The sequence below is a fragment of the Sphaeramia orbicularis genome, chromosome 12 (genome assembly GCF_902148855.1).
Source record: "Sphaeramia orbicularis chromosome 12, fSphaOr1.1, whole genome shotgun sequence".
NCBI classification, from domain to species: Eukaryota; Metazoa; Chordata; class Actinopteri; order Kurtiformes; family Apogonidae; genus Sphaeramia; species Sphaeramia orbicularis.
Genome location: NC_043968.1, coordinates 56,144,801 through 56,169,960, shown reverse-complemented (window position 1 = coordinate 56,169,960; position 25,160 = coordinate 56,144,801). Strand labels below are relative to the sequence as shown.

The window sequence follows — 25,160 nt, the reverse complement described above, 5'->3', positions numbered from 1 at the left end:
TTTAGACAACATTTAGTCTGTATAATATATATATTATTATGGACGGAGGCAGAAAAGCCAGGTGTAGATTACTGCACAAAGTGAGAATTTTATTTTCCTTGGTCAGGATATGTACAGTCAGTCCAGCTTGGATTTACAAGGCTGACAATTAATACTGAACAAACAAGAACTCAAACTATGAATTATGAAAGAGCTGCAGCATCTGAAACTGACCACAATGAACATTTGAAAGATGAACAGTACCACAGTGCTTCAGTTTCAGCTTCAGAATTTGTCATGTCTTTTATGGATTGTGATTGTCTCTGTTAACTCACCGTATATTTAGCATTATTAACTTTTTATTTTTATCAATTACTAGAAATTTCAGGCGACCCCATTTGAATTTCATACGACCCCATGTGGGGTCCCGACCCCAAGGTTGAAAACCACTGGTGTAGATATTCAAGAATGCTCTGAGTAAATTCAAAGATTATTATGTCAAAACAGAAAAAAGTGACAAAATATATCATTAACTAAAGAAAAAAATGTCTAAAACCATTCATTTGTATCAGTTTTGATGGTGAATTGATGTTGAAGAGGATGACAGTGTTTCCATGTTCAATACAGACCTCATGCCCTAAAAAGACACATCTAATACCGATGCAAAGCTAAGAAAATGCACTTCTCCTCAATTATTTAAATATATTGATAGGAGCAGCGGTGTAAAAGTTATTGCACATTTTAGAGTCACTATGCTTTTGACCGCTGGCAGCTGTTTAGGTCTCTGAGGGTTAACCTACATTGCAGAATGCTGGAGGCAGGTTTTTTCCATTACAGGTTCCAGGAATGTTAATTTAACCCACAAAGACCCAGTGCTACTTTTGTGGCTGTGCCCTAATTAATTCTTCTCTAGATTGAACCTTTCTTAATTGATTAATCACCATTTATTATAATATTATCCTCTGTATTTGTTTTTTTTTGTTATTTCAGTGAAAATCATGTATTTTCTTATATTTAATTTACTGACCATGTAGATGTTCATAAAAGCTTTAAGATTAAAGTTGAAGGTTATTATATCAGAAACAGAGAAAACTGAAGAAAAAGTCACTTTATCAGAAAATGTATTAATAACTGAATGTAAAAATGAGCATCTTCATCCACTGTCACTGATTTAAACTCCATGGGTTTTACTGGTAAATCAATGTTGTAGAAGATATGTTTCCATGTTCACTACAGAGCCTCTGAACATCCAAATGATGACCACAAAAAGATGACAAACTGTATTTTACACCAATTATTTACATGTATTGATAGGATTAGTGCAGTGTTTTTCAACCTTGGGGTCGGGACCCCACGTGGGGTTGCCTGGAATTTCTAGTAATTGATAAAAATAAAAATAAATACTAATAAAAGATATATGTTGAGTTGACAGAGACAATCCCAATCCATAAAAGACATGACAAACTGTGAAGCTGAAACTGAAGCACTGTGGTACTGTTTATCTTTCAAATGTTCACTGTGGTCAGTTTCAGATGCTGCAGCTCTTTCATAATTCATAGTTTGAGTTATTGTTTGTTCAGTATTAATTGTCAGCCTTGTAAATCCAAGCTGGACTGACTGTACATATCCTGACCAAGGAAAATAAAACTCTCACTTTGTGCCTCCGTCCATAATAATATACATTATATAGACTAAATGTCGTCTAAAATTAACATTTATTTGCAACATAGTATAGCAAACTATTGATCAAAAACAAATTATTTTAGCAAAAAAAAAAAAAAGTCTGTTTTGAATGTCTGGGATCACCACAAATTTGTGATGTTAAAATGGGTATAAAGGTTGGGAACTACTGGATTAGTAGATCAACAGGTATTGAACAGTTTAAATCAGTCAATGGTTTTGGTCGTCAGTGGCTGTTTGGGTCTTTATGGGTTAAGTTTCTGTAATGACACTGATGCATGAAATCATTAAATGTCGCTGTATTTACCAACATGTTTCTCTTTTTTTTTTACAGTCAGTTTTACATTCCCTTTCAAATGAAAATCCACCACATTGTTGTGCTACTTGTTGCCTAATGCAGTGGAACATTATCTCATTCTGAATTATCTCAGGAAACGAGGGCGGCATGTTTATTGGGCATCTACAACAATTTAACAGGGAACATTAATGTAAAGTCTGTGGACTGGCAGAGTTTACAAGACTTTAAACAGACTTCATCCTCCTCAACATACTGTAGATAGTCTCTCTGTTGATGTATAAAACCACAACAGCACTGCAGAACTCTGTCCCAACCTTACGTGACTATAATAAGACAAATTGTGTTTTTTGACAACTCTCTCCACATCCTGCTTTTTAGAGATAAGCATTCCCAGGTATTAATCACTGTAGTGTAGAAAAATGCTTTAATGCAACACGGCAAGGAACAACAAAGTGAGCAAAGGATTAATAGTGGTGAAGAAACACATGGTGGATTCTTAATTTCTCACCGTCTATATCGGTGTGTTGTCAAAACACTTCGAGGATGTTGTTTTTGCTCAACTATATACATTCAGAACTACTTTCTACTACCTTCTTAAGCTACACTAGTCCTTTTTATTACTTTAACCCTTTCATTCATGAATTATGAAAAAAAATATCTAGGTTTTTTTTAGATTGATTATATTACCATACCATACCAACTTTATTTATAAAGCACTTGAAGAACTTTACAGCTGGCCAAAGTGCTGTACATGAATCATAAAACAAGGAAAAAAATAAGTAAATAAAAACAGTGATAACACAAGGTGCAAAGTGGGCTAAGAACAACAAAATACAACCATCATAAAAACAAAGACAAATTAACCCTTTCATGCATACTGATCATTACAGTGGACAGTTATTCTATGGCTGTTCCCTTGTATTTTCATGGTTTTGTTGTTTTAGTTCCATATCAGCCAACATAGTGGACGTTTATGCACCATCCCATACACTGTAATTCATCCCATTACTGTAACTTTCCTGTTCTTGATAAACCTGATCTGCAGTAACATATTTGAGCATAAATCAATTGCTAATTGTTATTAGACTGTGATTAACAGTTAAAAAAAAAACAAAAAAAACAAACGTTTTTTTGCATATTATCTGAGTGTGTAATAGCTAGTATTATAGTATGTTAAAATGTGAGAAAATATCAGACTAGCAGCATTAAAAATGTTTTTATTACATAGTTTTCAAACAGTCTGTCGCTTCAAAAATGAAACACATGGTGTCCTGCTGAGTGGACATTTTTGTAACTTCATGAAAAATAGGTTCATAAAAAATTTTCAATCACGTTTTTTTTTTTATGCCTAAAGAGGAATAAAAATAGTCAGAAAAAAATCTCATAATTCATGCATGAAAGGGTTAAAATCTGATAAAACAACATAAGAATTATTAAAAAAAAAAAAAAGAAAGAAATGAAGGAAACATCTCACTCAATTTAAAGCCAATGGAAAAAAAAAATTACTTTATACTTTAAATTATTACTCAAAATTAGGCTAAAGTTGAAATGTACTTTGTTTCTTTTTTTTTTTTTCTTTTTTTTTAAAACATGATTTATTAAGAAGATATTTAACCTCCTGAGACCCAGGAAAGAACAAGTTTTGGCTTTTTTTAATTAAATAAATACCTGTATTGGAAACATCATGATGCAACAGTTTTTTCAAATGCATTTTTTTTTTTTTTTAATTAATGGGATGTCTTTTACGGTGCACAGTTTTGTTCTGTTTTTTCACATAAAACTTTGAAACTCTTGTCCACAAACATGGACAGAAAACCCATAGCTGGGTCTTAGGAGGTTAAATGTATGAGATCACAGAGCAGTCAAAGTGGACTCTACGCACAGTGTGAAAAGAGGTGAACGACATGCACATCCAAAAAATCAGAGGTGTGCAGGATCCCAAAATTAACGATGAAAAAATAAATAAAAGAAGGTCCGCACAACCTGTGAGCTCCCAAAACATTTATTCCACAATGTGACGTTTCAGGCCAAGGCCCTTCATCAGACTGAGGACAGATAGATTTACACAGGTGTTTTATATGCAGTGTCTAATCACAACACGTGACCTGCAATATACGTCAATGTAGAGAGACAGAAAAAATTCTTTTTAAACTTAACATATAATCAATCACAAATGATCTTAGTCAAATGTCCACAAGTACAATTACACAGGTGTTTTATATGCAGTATCTGACCACAATAACACGTGACATGCAATATACGTCGTCTTAGAAGAGCAGAAAAGAACTTTTTTAAACTTGTCAAACATATGAATCATAAATCGTCAAATGTTTCAAATGTCCACAAGTACAAATAATTTTTAGTGATCAAACTGCTTTACACTCATACATATATAAACAGGTATTAATCAAATTGCCTTACATCTATACAGGTCCATGTAATTTGATACACTGATTAATCCAGGTGTGCCTAATTGATTAGTAGTCACAACAAGAAGTACACTACCAGTCAACAGTTTGGACTCACCTGGTTTTTCTTTATTTTCATGACTGTTTACATTGTAGATTCTCTCTGAAGGCATCAAAACTATGAATGCAGACATATGGAAATATGTAGTTAGAAAAAGTGTGACATAACTCAAAGCATGTTTTATATTTTTGATTCTTCAAAACAGCCACATTTTGCTTTTATTACTGCTTTGCACATTCTTGACATTCTCTCGATGAGCTTCATGAGGTAGTCACCTGAAATGTTTTCCAACAGTCTGGAAGGAGTTCCCAGTGATGCTGAGCACTGGTTGTCCATCTACGGTCCATCTCATACCATTTAAATGAGAAGGTGAGTCCAAACTTTTGACTGGTAGTGTAGCAGACACACCTGGATTAATCAGTGTGTCCAATAATGAAAGAAAAAAGAGGACCCACCTGAAGTTCAGGAAGTAGTGGGGCTCTGCATAGAGTCCATTCAAAAACTAAGATGATCATTTTTTTCATCGTATTCCTCTATAGAGACCGCCCCCATGTGGTTTGGAGAATATTGAATTTATTTTATATTTTCCCTTTGGAAAGTGATCTTAAACTATGTGTCCACAAATGTGGATGTCATGCGTGAAAGGGCTAAAATATGCTTACATCTTTACCAGTAGTAATAATAATAATAATACATTTCTAATTCAGTCAAAAAAACGATTGGTATGTTTTATTATTTTTTTTCTGTGATGTATAGACAAGAAAACCAAGATTTTCCACAGACTTTTTTAAAAGAAAGGCAGGTTTTTCTTCAAGCACAATACATTTGGGGTGTAAAACTCTATTAAACTGCTTTGTTTTCCTCTTAGGACAAGATGAACATACAAATACACAAGGGTTACAAAAGGTCAGACATCCTGAATAAATTACTGCTAATGACAGTTTACTGAAAGAAACCCATTAAATTGAAATTAGACTTAATAATGCATTGTGCATTTGGGGAATAACAGAAATAAATAAAATAACAGAAACTGAATGAAGACAGAAAAATCCAGCACAGGGTTATTTTTGTTCCGTTTTTAGGAAAAAAAAATGTAGTCAATATTTCACCAATGCTTTTAGTATCTGTTCCTCAGGGTTAAATTGTTCCTTTTTGCTCAGAGATACTTGTAAATTGCTGTGGTAAATGGTTTAAGAAATTATTTTTAGAGAAAGTGCTTCAATTTTACCAACTATTAAATAAATAAATAAAAAAAGATGAAGTCACTTTGTTTCTTCATCCGTTTGAAAAACAACAACAAAAAAAAAATAGAATATATTTTTTTTTGTTGCAAATATTACTTAAGAGCTTTAGTGAATGCATTCCTATTCCCTGTTTTGTGAAGGGAGTAATAATGTTCACTGCTTTCCTCAGGTCTTTGTTTGATCTTTGGAGCAGATGCTTTAGGATCCACTGAGGTAAACAAGGTTACAGTCATCTTGTCTTAACATTAATCAGTAACGAACAAATGAACAGACTAATAGTGTTCATTAACTGCAGACTGAAGACAAATAAGATAAAACCCTCAGAGAAAACTAAAAACTTTGTAGCTTGACTGAGCTCAGTTTTTTAGTCTCGTTTACTGGTTTGGTCTCAGAGCTTATTAACCTCTTCTTTAGCCTGTTTTCTCCTCTGTGTTCAGTGGGAAATCCAATATATTTAATCTGCTCAGCACTAAAGGTATTTAAAGGGGGCATATTGTGACATGGTTTTTGTGTTATGGTCATTTATAAAACAGACTGGGGAGTATGGAAAATCACACTGAACAATCCAACCCCTTAGAGAAAATTATACTGTCATGTTTCTTTTTTGATATGCAAAGACATACATAGAGTGCAGAATAACATAAAACACAGGCAAAACACAAAATAGTTCATAACCTAGGCCCAATCCCAAACTCAATCCCAACCCCCCCCCCCCCCATTATCCCCTGAAACGGAACTGCAAGGGGTAGGGGTTGAAACGTTCCCCTATGAAATGGGTCAACCCTTCCAGACCTGTTACGTCATCAGCAGACTTCAATACTGCTGTAAACAGATGCAACAACTTTTGCCACGTTTCCACTGCGTGGTATCGGCTTGACTCGACTCGACTCGGCTCGGCCTTTTTGCGTTTCCATTACGAAAAAGGACCTGGAATCTGGTACCCGGTACTAGTTTTTTGATATCACTTCCGCCGAGGTTCCAAGCGATACTAAACCGTGACGTATAACACTGCAGACCTCTGATTGGTCAGACAATTTTCTCTGTGACCCGCCATTTCACAAAAAACAGATGTGGAAGTGGACAGTAAATATAGAGGTAGGTTAATCCACATGATAACAGCCCAAAACTACACCATAAGCGGTTGAGGACATTCAGTCTTTGGTCGACGTAAAAATTCAGATGAGACAACATGCAACAAGTGAGTTTTCAGCAACTCTCTGAGCAGATGACACAGAAATAACGTGCCGCATCGCTATGACATCCAGGTACTGTAAAGTCAATAGTATCCTGTAATGGAAACGGTCTCCAGGAATACTGAGTCAAGCCAAGCCGAGCCGAGTCGAGTCGAGCTGGTTCCACAAAGTGGAAATGCGGCATTTGTTTCCAAAAGTAATCTACATGTCGTCAGCAACTGTCACCACCTCTGTTGCATGGGCTTTGGTCATCTTTTAGCAGCTATCAACTATAAACCGCAGAAATGCAATCCATAACACATTGAAACAGCATTAAACGGTCGATCAAATGATTAAAGGTGGGGTACGAGATCTTAGAATAACAGTTTGAGCAAGCTACATTTTGAAAATACTCAATTCAAAAGTCCAAACCCCTTTCTTCAGACATCCCCCAGAAGCCACGCCTCTACAGTACTGGCAGTGCAATGTTTGTTCCCAAGGGTTCACGAGCGCTGCACAGCAACAGTTCCCCGACTCCAGCCCTGTACGGCCCCGGCTCAGGCTCTGACCCCATTCAGTCTCCTCCAACACCCCCACTCTTACAGAACAGCCCCAGTTCATACCTATCTGACTAATGTTACATTTCCTACTGATTTATGTTAATGACTAAACAGTTTGCCAGTGAACTTTCCATCCTAATATAACCAATATAGCCAAGCTCTGGCTCTGGCTTTGTTTCATGAACAAGTGCTCCAAACCTCTGAGAATGTACGATTTATGCACAGAAAGGGGTACGCACAGAGGGGGGAGGGACAAATGGCAGTTGAGTTTGATAGACATGTCACCGTTCAGTCATTTTGATTGGGCGCTCAAAATGATTGGATGGTGTTTTTCAGTCCTGTCCATTCCAGAGGTGACTACATTTTTTAAAATTTTTGTGTTAGTGCATTTAATTAACCCTTTCATGCATGAATTATGAGAACCTTAATCATGATTTTTTCCTGAGTGTTTTTATTCCTTTTTAGGCATGAAAAACAATGTTATTGTAATTTAATTTTTTTAAGAACCTATTTTTCACGGATTAACAAAAATGTCCCCCCAGCTGGACACCATGTGCTTAATTTTTGAAGCAAAGAAACATGCATTTATTGACACACGGTGTGACAACTATGAAATAAATGTTTTTTTTAATGTTGCTACTCTGATGTTTTCTCACATTTTAACATACTATAATAGTAGTTATTATTCAGTCAAATAATATGCAAAAAAAACAAAACACAACAACTTTTTTTTTAAACTGTTAATTACAGTCTAATAACAATTAGCAATTGATTTACACTCAAACATGTTGCTACAGATCAGGTTTCTCAAGAGCTGTAAAGTTCCAGTAATGGTATGAATTGCAGTGTATTATGGGATGGTGCATAAGTATCCACTATGTTGGTTGATATGCGACTAAAACAACAAAACCCATGAATATACAAGAGAACAGCTGTAGAGTAACTGTCCTCTGCAGTGACCGCTACGCATGAAAGGGTTAATTGGTTGTAATTGGGGTGGGAAGGGTTAGGGTTTTTAAGCAATATAGTAAAAAATGTTCTAGCAAAACATCTCACACCCCACCTTTAAGTTGTTTAAAATACGTATATTTGTGTGTTTCTTCCATCACACTGCTGCACTTTTTGGCTGTGTTTACCTCCATGTTGCCAATGATTTGAACAGAATTATGGAAAATTTCTCCTACCCCTCCATTTGTAGTGTGGTCTTGGAAAATCTCCATTTCGAGGACTATACAGCTCTCCGCCTTAGCCCTTCCCCTCCGTCTAATTCAGAATTGGGATAAAAACTACCCCTTCACATGTACACACAAAACTGAGGCGTACGGGTAAGGGGGAAGGCCAAGGGGTGAATTGGGATTCAACCCTAGTGTTCTGAAATTGTATGTATGTACACATGTAGAACGGGATGGAGGGGAATGAGAGACTGTAGAGGAGAACAGAAAGAGGAAGGATAGAAAGGACAGGGCAGGTGGACTATGATGATAGAAAATGATTGTACACTGGTGTATTTGAGACAGACGAGGAAAGAACAAACAAAAACAGAATAGGCATGTTGGTATAAAGGGGTGTTTATGTAGATGTTGGTGTATTTATTTATGTAAATGTTCACAATTATGTTGAGTGTTACAGGCTGTGTGGGGGTGTGTGTGTGAAGTGCCAATTCTCAGATTTTAATGTTAATATTTGTGTCACTGGGGGGAGTTCCCAGACAAAGAAAAAAATAGGATGAAGAGTGTATAAAATTTGTGGAGTTGTAATTGAATGGGGGTCAGGGCTGAATAAAAAGGATGAGTGTTGGGCAGAGAAGAGGGACTATGGTGTGAGATTCTACAGAGATGGTCAGGCTTTCCACTGTCATATGTTCCATGAGTAGATTTTTCCATTGAGAGATATTTATTAGGTTTTTTGATTTCCAGTTAATCAGTGTATTTATTTATTTATTTTTTGGCAGTAGTTAAAGTGAGAAGGAGTAGCCTGTTGTCTGATTTATTTAAGCATAAGGAGGATGTATTGCCTAGTAAACCAGTAGACTGACACTTTTCAGATATGTGTAGATGAAACAAGCTGTGTGGACTTTTTGTGTTTCTAATACCGTAACAATGCAGTATAAAGTAAGACAGTCCCCCAGAACCACCAGACTGACCTGAACCATCAAAACCATTCGACCATACTGTATAAAGACAAAATCCATTTGTAATCCATTCACTATTGATTCACATAATGGTTAACCTGTGGTGAATTAGCTTTGTGTTTGGTTGCATGTGTCACTAATGTGTACCAGTAGTGTCGGTTCATGCCACTGAACATTCTCCTAATGTTTACATCTGTCAGTCTTATTGTTCAGCAGAATGGATTTCATATCTGTGATGATGATGATGATTGAGATGTTTGAGTTTAATTTCTTAAAGTTGTAATACCACTGGTGGCCACTGGGGGCTCCCAAAACCCCGTGCTCCCACAGGTTTACATTGAACTTGTCTCTCAAGATACTAAGAGGTCTGATCAAGCAAAAGTGAACATCAACATGAAAAAGTAAATTTGCACACAGCAATTATCACATGGGCTCATTTTTTAGCTAAACATCTCTATTTTATGGAAGTGTTATCTTTTTTAAAATACCAGTTTTAGAAAAAAAAATTACAACTAATTTTATTGATTGTACTTTTTATACCATAGCCATAGCTCAAATTTGACGCAAAAAATTATATCAACAAAAATTTGAATGTTTATTCAGTCTGTTGATTATATAGATGATTGTTAAGTTTCAAGTGTTAAATTTTCATTATTTTGTGAATATTATTGATATTTATGAGTTTGACCATTTGTGAGTTGCTTCAAAGGCCCTGTCCACATGTTACCACAAAAATACCACTTTTTAATTTTCAAATTACTTATAATTCAGATATTTGAGTGAAACTTTCAGAAAGTAATGATCTTTTGATACATTTTGGGTGATGCATACAATGGTAAAGAGTCGTCCACGTGTTACTATGGCAACCTGTCCAGGTGTTACCACATTCTCATGTCAATAAAACAGAGATTTTTCAATATTTTACTCCAAAATGTACTTTCAGCATAGTTGAACATCATATCTAAAAGGTTTTGTTCAACTTGATATCAATTTATGTCAAGAACCACATGTTTTGAATGTTTGCGTGAAGCTTAAAAAATTGATGTCCGTTTCAAGTCTACGTGTTACAGAGCAGTAATTTGACATTTTTCAACTATAAATTTTATCTCCCCAAATTTTGTTCTGCATAATGTTAAAGTACTTATAAATACACTAACAGTCAAAAGTTTGGACTCACCTGGTTTTTCTTTATTTTTATGACTATTTACATTGTAGATTGTCACTGAAGGTACCAAAACTATGAATGAACACACATGGAAATATGTAGTTAAAAAAAGTGTGACATAACTCAAAGCATGTTTTATATTTTTGATTCTTCAAAACAGCCACATTTTGCTTTTATTACTGCTTTGCATATTCTTGACATTCTCTCGATGAGCTTCATGAGGTAGTCACCTGAAATGTTTTCCAACAGTCTGGAAGGAGTTCCTAGTGATGCTGAGTTGTCCATCTGTGGTCCATCTAATGCCGTTTAAATGAGAAGGTGAGTCCAAAATTTTGACTGGTAGTGTACCTACTCAAACATGTATAATACATGCATATAAGTTACTCTGCTTACATGGCAGAGACTATTGAACACAAAATGTGTCCATGTGTTACCGCTTGATCGGACCCTAAGTTAATATTAAGGCCTGGGACTCATTCCAGTCTCATCCATTTTATGTTGAGTCTCTTATAAAGGATCAGGCAGTCCATCCATTTTCCCCTTAATAAGATCTCAGGGCAAGGAAAAGACTTGGCAGTCTGCTGTATCAGCTTTGATTGGCAGGTCTATTTGGCAGCACTGGTCTGTTGACTTGAACATTTAAACTTTCTATTTTTATATCTTTTCATCAGAATCATTAGTCTTTAGTCATTTAGTACCTTTGACAGGATGTCTACATGATGGTATCCATGATCCCAACAGGAAAAGGTGCGCTAATAGCAGCTAATTTTCATTTAAAGGTGGGGTATGAGATCTTAGAAAAACGGTTTGAGCAAGTTACATTTTGAAAATACTCAATTCAAAAGTCCAAACCCCTTTCTTCAGACATCCCCCCCGAAACCACGCCTCCAGAGTACTGGCACATGCAATGCTTGTTCTCGAGGGTTCACGAGTGCTGCACAGCATCAATTCACCCAGCTCCGGTGGCTCCAGCCCACATCCATGCATACCTCATTCAGTCTCCTCCAACACCCCCGCTCTTACAGAACAGCCCCAGTTCATACCAATCTGACTAATGTTACACTTCCTAGTGATTTATGTTAGTGACAAAACAGTTTACTGGTGAATTTTCCATCCTAATATCACTAATATAGCCAAGCTCTGGCTCTGGGTTCATTTCCTTTACAGTTGATCCAAACTTCTGAGAACACATGATTCATGCACAAAGAGGGGTACGGGCAGAGGGGGGAGGGACAAATGACAGTTGAGTTTGATAGACATATCACTGTTCAATCATTTTGATTGGGTGCTCAAAATGATTGGATGGTGTTTTTTCAGTCCTTTCTGTTCCAGAGGTGACTACATTTTTTTTTTTTTAATTTTTGTGTTAGAGCATTTTTAATTGGTTGAAATCTGGGTGTGAAGGGGATTTTAAGCAATATAGTAAAAAATGCTCTTGCAAAACATCTCACACCCCACCTTTAACTGCATTTCTTGCTCCTTTTTTCAACACCACTAAGTTTGTCATGTAGTATGTATGTTATTATCTTTGCTAAATTGCTATTTGTTAATCATCTGTTCAGACTAAACTAAAACATCTTTAGTGCAGCTATTAACAACACAAACTGTACAGAAAAAAGAGGGGATTTGTGGTTTTACTGGGGTTGTTTTCAGTCTAAAACAGACCTAAGCTAACAGAGCTATAATGTAAACCACAGGTGTCAAACATGCGGCCTGGGGGCCAAATCTCGCCTGCCGAAGGGTCCAATCTGGCCCATGGGATGAATTTGTGAAATGCAAAAATTACACTGAAGATATGAACAATCAATGGTGTCAAAATCATTTTAATCCAGGGTCAACATACAGACACATACAGTCCAATTAGATTTCAAGTGGGTCAGCCCAGTAAAATATTACCATAATAACCTATAAATAATGACAACCCCAAATTTTCTCTTTATTTTTTGGTGTAAAAAAAGTAAAATTAAATGAAAATGTTTACATTATCAAACTATACTTTTACAAAAAATGTGAATAACCTGAACAAATATGAACAAACGGAAATGTCTTGAGAAAGTAAATGCAATTTTACCAATATTCTGCCTGTTATTAAATCTTTTGTGCGATTGTAATGCACATGTGTAAATGATAAACTGATAAACCGAGGCATAATATTGTTAAAATTGCACTTGTTTTTCTTAAGACAATTCAAGTTGTTCCTGTTATTCAGATTTTTAAGGAAACTTTGTAGATGTAAACCTGATCATAATATAATTTTACTTTTTTCACAGTTATCCTTTTACTGGTCTGGCCCACTTGAGATCAAATTGGGCTGAATGTGGCCCCTGAACTAAAATGAGTTTGATACCCCTGATGTAAACTATCCGTTTATGTAGCACATGACAAGAAGACACAGTGTTATTTTGAGTGACTGTCAAACTAAGGTTTTATGTGTTTTAGCTTGAAAAAGAAAACTTGATGATACCATAATAGAGATGTGTGTAAACAATGAGCTTTATACTTTATTCAGTGAGTGATAGTCTGTGGATACATGGCATTGATTTGAAAATGGAGGTGATTTGTGATTTTGCTGTGGCTGTTTTCTTCTTAAAAACTAAGTTCATTGAGTATAATGTAAACTAGCTGTTGATGTATGTGAGGATTATAAGGCTTGTGTTATTTTGACTGACTTTGTGCTTAAAGGGGTAAATTTAGTAATGCCAACCATGAACTCCACACTTGCCTCAGTGAGTCTATGGGAAGGTAAAGGATTATTTCACTGGTATTTTTGAAGCATTGGATTAATTTTCGAATCTCAAAACTCCAAATAACTCCTGGCCATGACCTATACCAAACTCTTTCCCTGAGCTTCACAGAAATCTGCATCGTATTTTTTGCACAGTCCCAGAGAAATATTAACAATGTGTGATCAGACTATTTCCTGGGTGGAAGTTAAAAAGGAAAAGGTCAATCATTAGTCATGACCGAAGAAAACAGGTTAATTTATTTGACACACCACAAGTAATGATGACAAACATCAAAGGCTGAATTGAAACCTCCACAAATATTTTCAGTCTCATAACAAACAAAAAATTAACATTAAAAGCTTCATAGAAGTCACATGAGTCTTGTGTTGTGTATTGTATTCTTATATCCCCTTTTTGGAAGTCATTCCCTCATGCACATTTGATTGATATTTATTTTTCTTTTTTTTCCTTCCCTAACAAACTTTCCTAAACTTAAATTTAAGTGTTTAAAGGTTACACACTCCTACACCAGTTTCCCTCTTAACTGTCGGTGGTTGATAATTCTGCCAAGACTTTAGTACCTCACCCTCAAGGACCATCATGCAATCACCAGAAATCCCTTTTAATGTTTAAAGAAATTATGTCTTGGGAGTTTATTGAAAAAGTCACTTCAATAAAATGTTACATCTCTGATGCAGAAAGATATCCTCATGACCTTCTCAAAGTCTGTGCAACAGGTAACTCCATTTGCAAAAGTGTCTTTTTCCACATTTGCGTTGATATGAATGTATATTTTTTCAGTTCTTTAGTTGCAGATGCTGCTGTGTCACTTGGAACTCTTTGAGTAGCAATATTAAGTGTAGATAAATTATAGTATGTTTCGTTCATTGATGCTCCAGGGGTTGAAACTGCCATTTAAGGCTCCTTAAGGCGACAGTCATCTTCTGCCTGCCCTGGAGCCAAGTCATTATCGCAGCATGGCCCTGTGCTCTGAGGCCTCTGAGGAGTAGAAATATACATGTAAACACACGTGTCCCGTCAGGCAAGAGGGAAATACAAAATCAGATGCTCACAATTCATTCAGTATCTACAGAAGCTCCTCAAACCGCCTCTCCTGTCATGCTGAGAGAAAGGCGTAAGACCTTTGCTGACCCGTGGTTGGAAACATCCTGTGGCGCTGGAGTTTGACTTGTAGAGAAACACCACGCTTTCAGCAGACTCTTACTCTGGGACTGTGCACTCTGAGCCTGACTGGTGCTGCCAACAGACGAGGAAGAGGTCGACAGCGCCCCGCAGCAGCCGCATGAGGAAACTGTATCATGATTCTGTGTTGATAGAACAGAGGTGCTGGATGCGTGGCCTGAGCCGGACGAATAAGCAATGACATGTCCCTGGATGGAGGTCTGGGATGCAGTTCTCAGACAGCGAACTCGGAGCACGTTGAGGAAGGCCTTCTTAAACTCCTGGCTGAAGCAGGGGTAGATAATAGGGTTGATGCAACTGTTGAGGTAGCCCAGCCAGAAGGTTATCTTAAAGACAGTTTCAGAGGGTTTACAGGAGGGAAAGAATGAACCTGCAATTACACACACAAAAAAAAACAAAATCACATATTAAGCACATTTGTTTCCCCGCCCTTAAAAAACAGTTACTCATAGATTAAGTCTCTCTTTGACCATGGTGCTGATGATCTGGAGTTTGTCCTGAGTGCCTTCAATGGCAGCTGCCCGCTTTTAATGTGTGCTATGGACTCTATGCACAGCCCCACTACTTCCTGAGCGACAGGTGGGTCCTTTATTTCCTGTCTTTCATTATTGGACACACTGCCATCTTCTACTGTGTGGTCTGCTGGGGGAGCAGCATCACAGCAGCTGACAGGAAGAGGCTGGACAAACTGATAAAGAAGGCCAGCTCTGTCCTGGGATGTCCTCTGGAACCTGTGGAGGAGGTGAGGAAGAGGAGGTTGACAGCCAAGCTGTCCTCCATGATGGACAAAGACTCCCACCCCCTCTGATACACACTCATTGCAGTAAGGAGCTCCATCAGTGGCAGAATGATACATCCAAAGTGTGTGAAGCAGAGATATTGCAGGTCTTTCCTTCCTGCAGCTTTCAGGCTCCACAACAAAAAGTACTCCAAAAATTCTGTCCAATAACCATACAATAAACAGTACAGTAAACTGTGCAATAAACCTGTGGCATGATCAGCATGTGCTCAGGTGTAAATAGTGTATATAGCTTTCTTGATTTGTGTTTATCTTGATCTTGCACTTGTTTTGCTCTTGTGTGCTCTTGTACTTTGCTGCTGTAAACCTGGAATTTCCCCTTGTGGGATGAATAAAGGCTTATTTTATCTTGATTAATCCGGGTGTGCCTAATTAATCAGTAGTCACACCAAGAAGTAGTAGACACACCTGGATTAATCAGTGTGTCCAATAATGAAAGACAGGAAATAAAGGACCCACCTGAAGTTCAGGAAGTAGTGGGGCTGTGCATAGAGTCCATTGCTAATTAATAAATCCTAATGCTAGGCAGGGCAGGTTCTAGTCTGACATATTAGGATGGGCTGGTTGAAATAACAGGTGGGCTACTTAGTTGGTATGTACAAATGATAGCGAAGCTGAATAGTGTCCTGAAGTCTGACAATTTGAACTGCAGTCCTGACAGCACTGAAAAGAAGTGGTCTGAGGGTTTATTTAAGAATAAGAATCACTTTATTGATCCCCAAAGAGAAATTCACTTGTCAGGCAGCTCATCTGTGTTCATTTACTCTTGAATTTAAAATAAAAATGATTAAAAGTCCTTCATGCATATTTCTTTTCATTGGATGAAAACTGTGGCCAGAATTAATACAAAAAGAAGGCAGTCTACTTGTGTTCAAACTCCGACTGAAAATAGAAAAACTGCACAAACAACTGAAACTTGACCAAAAGTAAAAATAAAAAACTAAATTGTATTTTTGTGTATTTTCACAAACCACCTTTCACAAAAAGTCTTATTCAAATTCAATCTGAAAAGTGACAAATGACAAAGAAAACAACAAATCTTTCTTTTTCCGTCTAAAACCCTGAACTTTAGACTCAAATGTCAGTAGAACTATATACATATATACCAAGAGGACAAAATGATAAGAATAATTCATATAATTTAGTGACTTAGGTCATTTGACCCTCACTCAGTTTTTGTCCCTTCCATGTTGAGACTGTGTGTGTGTTTTACTGGCGTTGTGTTGCCTATGTGTCTGTTTTATAGCGTTGCTTTAGTCAGTGTGTGCATACATAAAGGGATGCGAGTGGCTGCCGAACTGGGCTGCTCTGCAGGAGCCCAGAGACGGTGCTCAGCCCAAGAGTACGTCAAAAAGCCACAGATACAGTGAAACTCCCATAGAGAGAATCATGGTGTTAAACAGAAACCCTGATAGGTGCAGCAGAGACAGAGGGGGGTCATTTGTTTCCCTGCAGTCAGAAACGGACGACAGACAGTGAGCTGCAGTATGAGTGAATGAAGTGCTTAGGGAATGCAAAACAATGATGACAACCAAGCATATATGGAATAGGGCGGGCTGTAGGCTGTCCACCCAATCGCAAATAAGAGCCAACAGTAGTGTAGTCTGTTATATTTTTCTATTGGTTCAACATTTTCCCTTAACTTTTGATTGGATGGGCAAGACAGATATTTGGGTGGGCTGATCCCACGACTGCCCATGCCTACCACTGGCATTGATGCTAGGTATTGGGTGTATATTAGGAGCCTGAATTTCCCTATGGGGATAGTGAAGCAAGTTAACCTATAACCTTTATACAAAACTACAATTTTCTTGGTTAAATTCTTGCCGAGGACCATTTCCCCTATATGCTAGTAAACATCTTCTGTCCAGTGGAGGGCTCATCGCCATCAAAAACAAGTAGAACCTTGAATTTATGTCTTTTTTTTACTCCTTTTGAATAAATAACATTGATTTGCCTTTATTTGACAGAAATAGTACTGGCATTCATCTGTCGACTACAGGTCACCACTTGAATTTGCTCCTGTATTTTAACTCTCAAAAATAATCAGTGTGAAGGAACATTACTGAACATTTGCGATAACTAAAGAATTGAGTGAACTTTCAATGGGTTCTGGGTGGAAGGTTGCATGTATGAAATCTTGAAAAGAGAAAAATTAATGAATGACATTGAATCACATGGTAACTATGCTGAACCATAAGAAGGTCTGAAAAAGCAAGAATAGGTTTTTGCACAACATGAGAGGCAGACTGAACTGAGCTTGAAGTCAGTTTCTTTCTTTGCTGTTGAATGATTTTGCTGTTTTAACGCCTTACTTCAGAATCAAACTAAAACAAATTGCAAATTTGTGTCTGAGAGGTAAAATTACTGTTTTTATCGGTGGAATCTGGTGGCATGAACCCACAAAGACCTAAACAGCTGCTGGGTACCCAAATTGTCTACTGACAATGTCTAATAACTTTTAACCATTTGTTGTATCAATACATTTAAATAATTAATGCAAATTGTAATTTCTCAGCTCTTCATCAGAAAAGAACATGTCTTTTTGGGATATTCAGAGGTTGTAGATGATCTGGAAACACCTTCTGGAACACTGAGTCACCAGGAAAACCCGTAGAGTTTTAATAAATGTTGCAGACTCTTGTTTGTTTATATATAAATATAAATATATATATATATATATATATATATATATATATATATATATATATATGTGTGTGTGTGTGTGTGTGTGTATATATATATATATATATATATATATACATATATACACACACACACACACACACACACATATATATATATATATATATATATATATATATATATGTATGTATACAGGGTGGGGAGGCAAAATTTACAATATTTTGAGGCAGGGATTGAAAGACAGTGTCTGACCAATTGGTTTATTGAAAGTCATGAGAATTTATTTGCCACAAGAAAATTTACATAATAGAAAATGTTTTTATTCTATGTGTCCTTGTTCTTTCTCAATAACTGCCTTCACACACTTCCTGAAACTTGCGCAAGTGTTCCTCAAATATTCGGGTGACAACTTCTCCCATTCTTCTTTAATAGTATCTTCCAGACTTTCTCGTAATAGTTTTGCTCATAGTCATTCTCTTCTTTCCATTATAAACAGTCTTTATGGACACTCCAACTATTTTTGAAATCTCCTTTGGTGTGACGAGTGCATTCAGCAAATCACACACTCATTGACATTTACTTTCCTGATTACTCATATGGGCAAAAGTTTCTGAAAAGGTATGGATAGTAGTGTTAGGTATGATTATGACATCAATATATGTTTGGTTACAAAACAATTGACGTAGTGCCTGCTGAGAAAAAACAACTAAATGTTCATTGTAAATTTTGCTTCCCCACCCTGTATATGTATATATATATATATATATGTGTATATATATACACACACACACACACACACACACACATAAATATATATATATATATATATATATATATATATATATATATATGTAAGGTTAAATGTATGAACGGAAGTGCCACAAAAATAGTTCTAGGTCTTTGATGGTTAAGGACAGTGATATAACTGCTTCCATTTCCTGTGGGAAAATGAGCCTTTTTGAACTGCACATCTGATTAGTGTTAACATTCATTTTTAATATATTAATGACGTAGACATGCCCCAAATACTTAACTCTGTGACTGTGTTTGAAGTTTCCTAATTCCTAGTTCCTAGTGAAATGACCAAGAATTATTAAGTGGTAGCCATGATAAGAGCTGGTGGAATTATGGACTTCTAAGAAACGGTACTTCAGTGTTTCCTTTAGTTTCTCCTTCAGCAGCAGATAATCTGGACCGTCCTTCACCAAAGGAAAGGACATAATTCCACAATTCATAAAATAGGCTCGTTTAGAAAAACAAATGCTCATCATAACAGACAAGAAGCGCATTTTACATTTTATGACATAATTTTTCATCACAGTATGATTAGCAATATGTTAAACCCAAGGATGATTTAGGAATATTAGACTAATACTAGTGTAAAATTACCTTAGTGAAATTAATGCTTCGGCATAATCTGTATTAAGAATAAAAGACTATATCTATCTAGACATAAGGCGCTCTCTCTGCTCAGTTTGCGTTAGTTATTTAATCAATTTTTGTGTGTAGTTGTATTGCCAGCCTTTAGGAATACCTCAATTACTTTTACTTGAGTCACAGACGCCAGTGGGATGTTGAGTGGGAAGAGAAATGCCACCAAATCAGGCTGGGAGTAAAGATATATGAGGGTTAAAATACCAGATGATGTGTTATATATGTGAACGACTTTTTGTTTCAGCTCCAGTTTTTGTTTTGATGCCATCTTTCAGTTGATTGTTCACATTTGTAGACTGAGTGAAATATCTGAGATGCTTTTTGTAGTTGATCTTCATGAGATTGTAGTTTGACCACAGCAGACCCATAAAAGATCTGCAAAGTTAAGTGCAGATGGACTGTATCAGCACCATGGTTGTCTTTATGGATTCTGCTTTACAACTTTTTCTGACTTCATGACATTTTCATGAAGGTCAAGAAAAAAAGTGGAGAAAAAGGAGACATGAGATAGTTTTTTTCTGACTACTTCAACTCAACCTTTATCAGCATCAGCTTTTCAGTGTTTACAATCACTTAGAGCCAGTGGCATGTTGAGCCAATTCCAACACTTGAGCAACTCATTGTCAGAAATATTTCAACCTAAACACACCAGCATTGATGTGTTTCATTATAATAAGCCTATATCATTTAGTCCACAGCACAAAAAAAACATGTTTTAATTTTGTAGTATCTGTTTAAATGTCCCCATTTGCAAAAAGCTATCACATTTTGCAGGATTGCTTTAGGCTGACAGCCACAGTCTTGTCTTTTAAATGTGGCCATGATTGCACAATCTCTATGTAAATGAAGCCAGGCTTGTTTGTGACATAAACAACAACAGAGCCTCTGTTAGGGCCCTCCGAAGGTTTAATTTCTCAAATTCAGTAAATCCTGCAAGTTATGGAAAGTATAATATGCAAAATACAACGCACACACAAAATAGGATCAGCTCAGAGATGGTGGTTTAGGGCTTTTATATTATAGCAACATTATACCAAACCAAAGGACAAGGACTTCAAGTCTAAAATGAAGCCAAAGTTGAAGTATTTTTAAGTTGTAATACACTGACAGACACTGGATATGGCTCCAAATGCTCCAACTCCCACAGACTTACACTGAACGTCTCTTTTAAAGAAGTCATATTTTGCTAAACCCACTTTTATTAGTCTTTGGTTCATTTATTTGTGTATTTGGACCCTAATACTTACAAAAGTTTGAATTTGAACCCTCCAGGTGCTGCAAAGCTATCTTTATATTCATTCCGGCAAAAATCTTGTGTATTTCTACAACCTGTTTCAATTCCTTCTTAAATTGTGATCTTTTAAAACTCATTATGTCATGACATTTGCACATAATAAGGTCAAGACTTCCAACGAACATTTCTCCGAGTATGACATAATTGTTTGTCAGCAGCAGTTGTAGTCCATACTGAAAATATGTCCAAACTTCGAGCTGAATACCTAAAATGTTCAGTTGTTGGTTGAACAGGACGGAGCAGCACAGCCAACAACCTGGAGGGGGCGGGGCATGAAGTGGCTCATGTGCATTTAAAGGGCCAGTGTTCAAAACCACCTTTCTGGTGTCATTACACAGAAATAGGGTTGAAGATGGACCTGTGGAGTTGAATGAATGAAGAATTCAGACCCAAGCAGAGCATTTACAGTTTATGTAGACTGCAGGGAAATGTTTTAAAATGCATAATTTCATTAAAAAAAAGGCAAAATATCACTTCTTTAAGATTTTAGTAATATCTTTTCCAGTGTTGTTCATTTAATTTGGAACCTCTAATAAGTGATCTGGTGGTCCATCTTTAAATTATTGTTCCATTTATTAGATCTCAAGTCAAATAGAAGCTATGTAATCTGCCCAGTCAGACTTTAGTTTAGTTTAGTTTATTTCAGGCAAACAATACAAAACATAGGAGAAAAAAAAAAACAAAAAAAATAATAATAATACAGAAAAATATAGAATAATAGAAAGAAGAACAACTGTTGTGCCTGAAAGGGAGTAGGAAGAAGCCACTGCTTATCCAGTCCTAACCCCCTGATTCCAGTCCTCAGACTGTTAGTGCCTAATCACATGTTATACAAAATAAGATTATGATTATCCATAAACACACCCCTACAAACCTGTACACCCATACACATGCAGTCACATACACATATACAAACAATCCAATTTATATCTACATCTGTACACCAACCCACGTCCATACCCACATCTGACCTTCACCGACTATCACAGTTTTGGTTTGTCTAACAAAACACATTTATATTTTTCCTGACGAGAGCTCCATTGTAAGTTGTCGTTGATAGGTTCCATTAATAAAACTGTAAAAGAACTTTGTTTCAAAGTGCTTCATGAAGTTTCCATTCAGTAAGCTAGTGTTTATCATTAGCTCACCCATGATCCCTTGTGCTCTTAAAGCTCAGCCCCTTTTGTCCAAATATGGCAATATTCAAGTTCACCTCTGGACGTCATTAAATATTGGACACTGAGCCTTTAAGCTTCCTGCTATCTCCAGTATTATTTGCAGTAGATACTACACTAATAGAATTAAATATGACATGTGGCTGCATGAAAGTAGCTTACATCATATCAGCAGAATTAAAAAAAAAAACAACAATCCAAGACCCAAAATGAAGAGCCCTAATGTAATTAAACTAATGAAACTATTACTTGGTCCATTATGAATTACCAAAAAAGTAAAGGCTTGCCTTCTTTTGCAAAACTGACTTTTATGAAACTCATACATCTAATTCCAGCCTGTTTTCAGCTGCAGTGAAAGGCACACAACCACCTGTGCTTCACTAAAGGGTTTCCCATGTGAAGCGCTCGGGGGGGAAATACAAAATTCAGTAGTTTTTCAGGACTATCATGCCTCAGAGCTGTGAGCTGTGAACCTCTGTCTCAATTGAAATGCATATTTTCCGATAGCTGGCTGGGTGACTGAAGACGCCTGCTAGCATCACAGCCCATTAGGCCTTGTGCTTGTTATCTATAATAGCTTTCATAGAGAGGAGCAATAGTGTGGTTCATTCCATTTCATTTCACAGTAGAAGCCCATTCTGCTCCAGTGTGGTGTTTTATTTGCTCTATTTAGTTGCTTGTAATTGAATTTCTTGATGTCCCTTCAGAATCTCAAGCCATGGTGTCAAGGCTCAGCAGGAAGGAAGGTCCTGCCTTGTATTCTGTTCATACAGCATCGTATACCAGCAAGCAGCATTATATAGATGATTCAGACCAGCGGCTGTTCTATTACAGTAGGTTTAACTATTCTGCTAAATCACATGGAGGCTATGCGTGAGTATTAAAGGCTCAGTTTTGGGGATAATGTATGATTATAACGGTGGTGTCAGAGTGATGGATTGAGAAATGTGTGCGTTGATGTTTCTGTGGCACCATTGGGCAAAATTCGATAATAATCTTTCAGCACATCGTAAATTAAGTGGTGTGAGATGAATTAAGAATTCTACCCACTCCTGTGGAAATTCTACCCTGTGTTTGGAGGTTTTGGCCCCTCATTGGTGTTTTGATACAGATGGGGAGTTAAATACACAACTGACAGCTATAGTTAGAGATCACTGTTAAGATTCAATAAATTGTGACTGTAAACAGTATAAATACTGGATGAATCCTCCATGATGTCACCTTTTGGTTTGTGAACTGCAATTTCAAAGCCTAAAAATGTATGGCCATTATAGTGTTGGTTAAATGGAAACAAGAGGGTGGACTTGGAAAAGACTGAGGCCATGTATACACATAACTGGATATATATATAGTAAAGGATATCTCCCCACCTCTGTTTTCAATAATAACATTGTACACACCAGATTATTTTCAGAGACGTTCTCATCTTCACAAACCCATAAATACGCTGTAGACTCCTATCATAACATTAATACATTTTTTTGTTTCATACTGTGGCATTTAGGACCTAAAACTCTGTTTCCCCCTGAACACACGCAAGCATGTAAAACTGAGTTTTCCAAAGTCTCCACTTTGGCCGGAGTGTTCAGAATTAACCATTTACAGTAACCTAAACAGAGCCTAAAGTGACCTAAACAACATTTACAGAGTGCTCATGTCGATGAAAGACAAAAATGCCTGAGAAAACACATTTTTCCAGACATCAGTCTACATGGCATGTGGGGTAAAATCAAAGTTTACAGAAAACTCTGCCCACATCCACTAACAATTTCCTAATTAACACCATCAGGTCATTTCAGATCCTTAACAAATGTTAATACATACAGTTGTGTTGATAACAGTATAAATGTACAAACACACTAATATCAGCTACCTGAGCTAATTAGCAGACTAGCCGACAGACCACAGAATCCATTAATGCTAACATCAGCTAAGGCAGCTGAGTTCCACTGGTTACTGTAATGAATCTCCAGTAAACTTCATGACAGAATCCTCTGATGGTCTTAGTGTAACCCCTTAAATTCAACTACAGCAGACCTGCCTTGAAGGAGGAACATTAGTTTTATGCAATAAACTAGAGCTCTGAATGTTCAACTCAGCCCCAAGCTAACGCCACTGGTCAATCACAGCGACCACTTCTGTAATTATGTAGTACTTTTTGGCTTTAGAGTTCAAAGTTGAACATTTTTACACAGGGGTCTATGGAGATGGACTCATTTTTGGAGATGACACTCAGGAGACATTAAAAATAAGGTCCCATGGGACACAACTGGACTTCAGATATCTATCAGAGTCAGGACTACTAAAGCCTATACCATCACCTCCAAACCTGTCTATGGGAACACATAATTCTGTGACCTATTGTTCCTTTTGCTTCAGATTTGCTTCTTATGTAATGGAAACCCAACTATTGTTTGTGACACAACTCCTAGCAGCCTGTAGTCTAAAACAGAACCACAACAAACCGTGATGATAAACCGCAATCAAGCTCAATAAATTAACTTTCAATCTAGATTCCTAAGTACATTTCAAAGTCACAGATGTTGAAAACTTACTGCTCACATTTTCTCTTCACTAGAACCCAGTTACGCTACAGCTCACCTTTCAGCTGCCATTCCACACTAAAACCCTTTGACATGTTTAATTCTCTTATTCATCATCATTTATGGGAAATCATCAAATTTCCACATTGTTACAGGGATAAAGTGTCCAATTTGTATTTCTGTTTTAAAATCCCATATGACGTATCTGTCCAGACAAGCTGTTGTCAGTGTTTTGGCTTCCAGCTTGAAGAGGAGGTTGCATTGGCGTCTGGTTGAAAAGGTTCGCCAACTTCTGCTGAATTATGCACTGGAGCCGAGAATGTTGGAGCGGCAGACAAAAACTACTTCCCATCACCCTCTTCTGTTTCCATTAGAGTTTTCCTTTCTGTTTGGTAACTCTGATTATGAATGTTTTTGGCCTGCTATGATGTTATCCCGCATGGTTCTGCTGATGGTCTGAATTGTTAACATTGAATAAGCAGCCCCTCATTCAACCATATCACAGAGTTTTCAGCTGCCGTTGGTGTGTACTCAGTTGTTACATTTCACATTTATGCCAACACAGACAGTATAAAAACTCCTATATGTGCTGCCAGTGACATAATGTTGGAAACTGAGCTGGAACATAAATGAATTGTAATA

General features: G+C 36.8%; 1 protein-coding gene across 1 annotated transcript in view; it reads right to left on the bottom strand.

Annotated features, from left to right (window-relative positions):
- Positions 1 to 13,744: 13,744 nt before the first annotated feature.
- Positions 13,745 to 25,160, bottom strand: part of adra1ab (adrenoceptor alpha 1Ab) — a 34,300-nt gene continuing 22,884 nt past the window's right edge. The window contains exon 3 of the mRNA XM_030149671.1: positions 13,745 to 14,997. Within this exon, the coding sequence (XP_030005531.1) occupies positions 14,525 to 14,997 (473 nt within the window). The 3' untranslated portion in view covers positions 13,745 to 14,524. The remainder of the gene's footprint in view (positions 14,998 to 25,160) is intronic.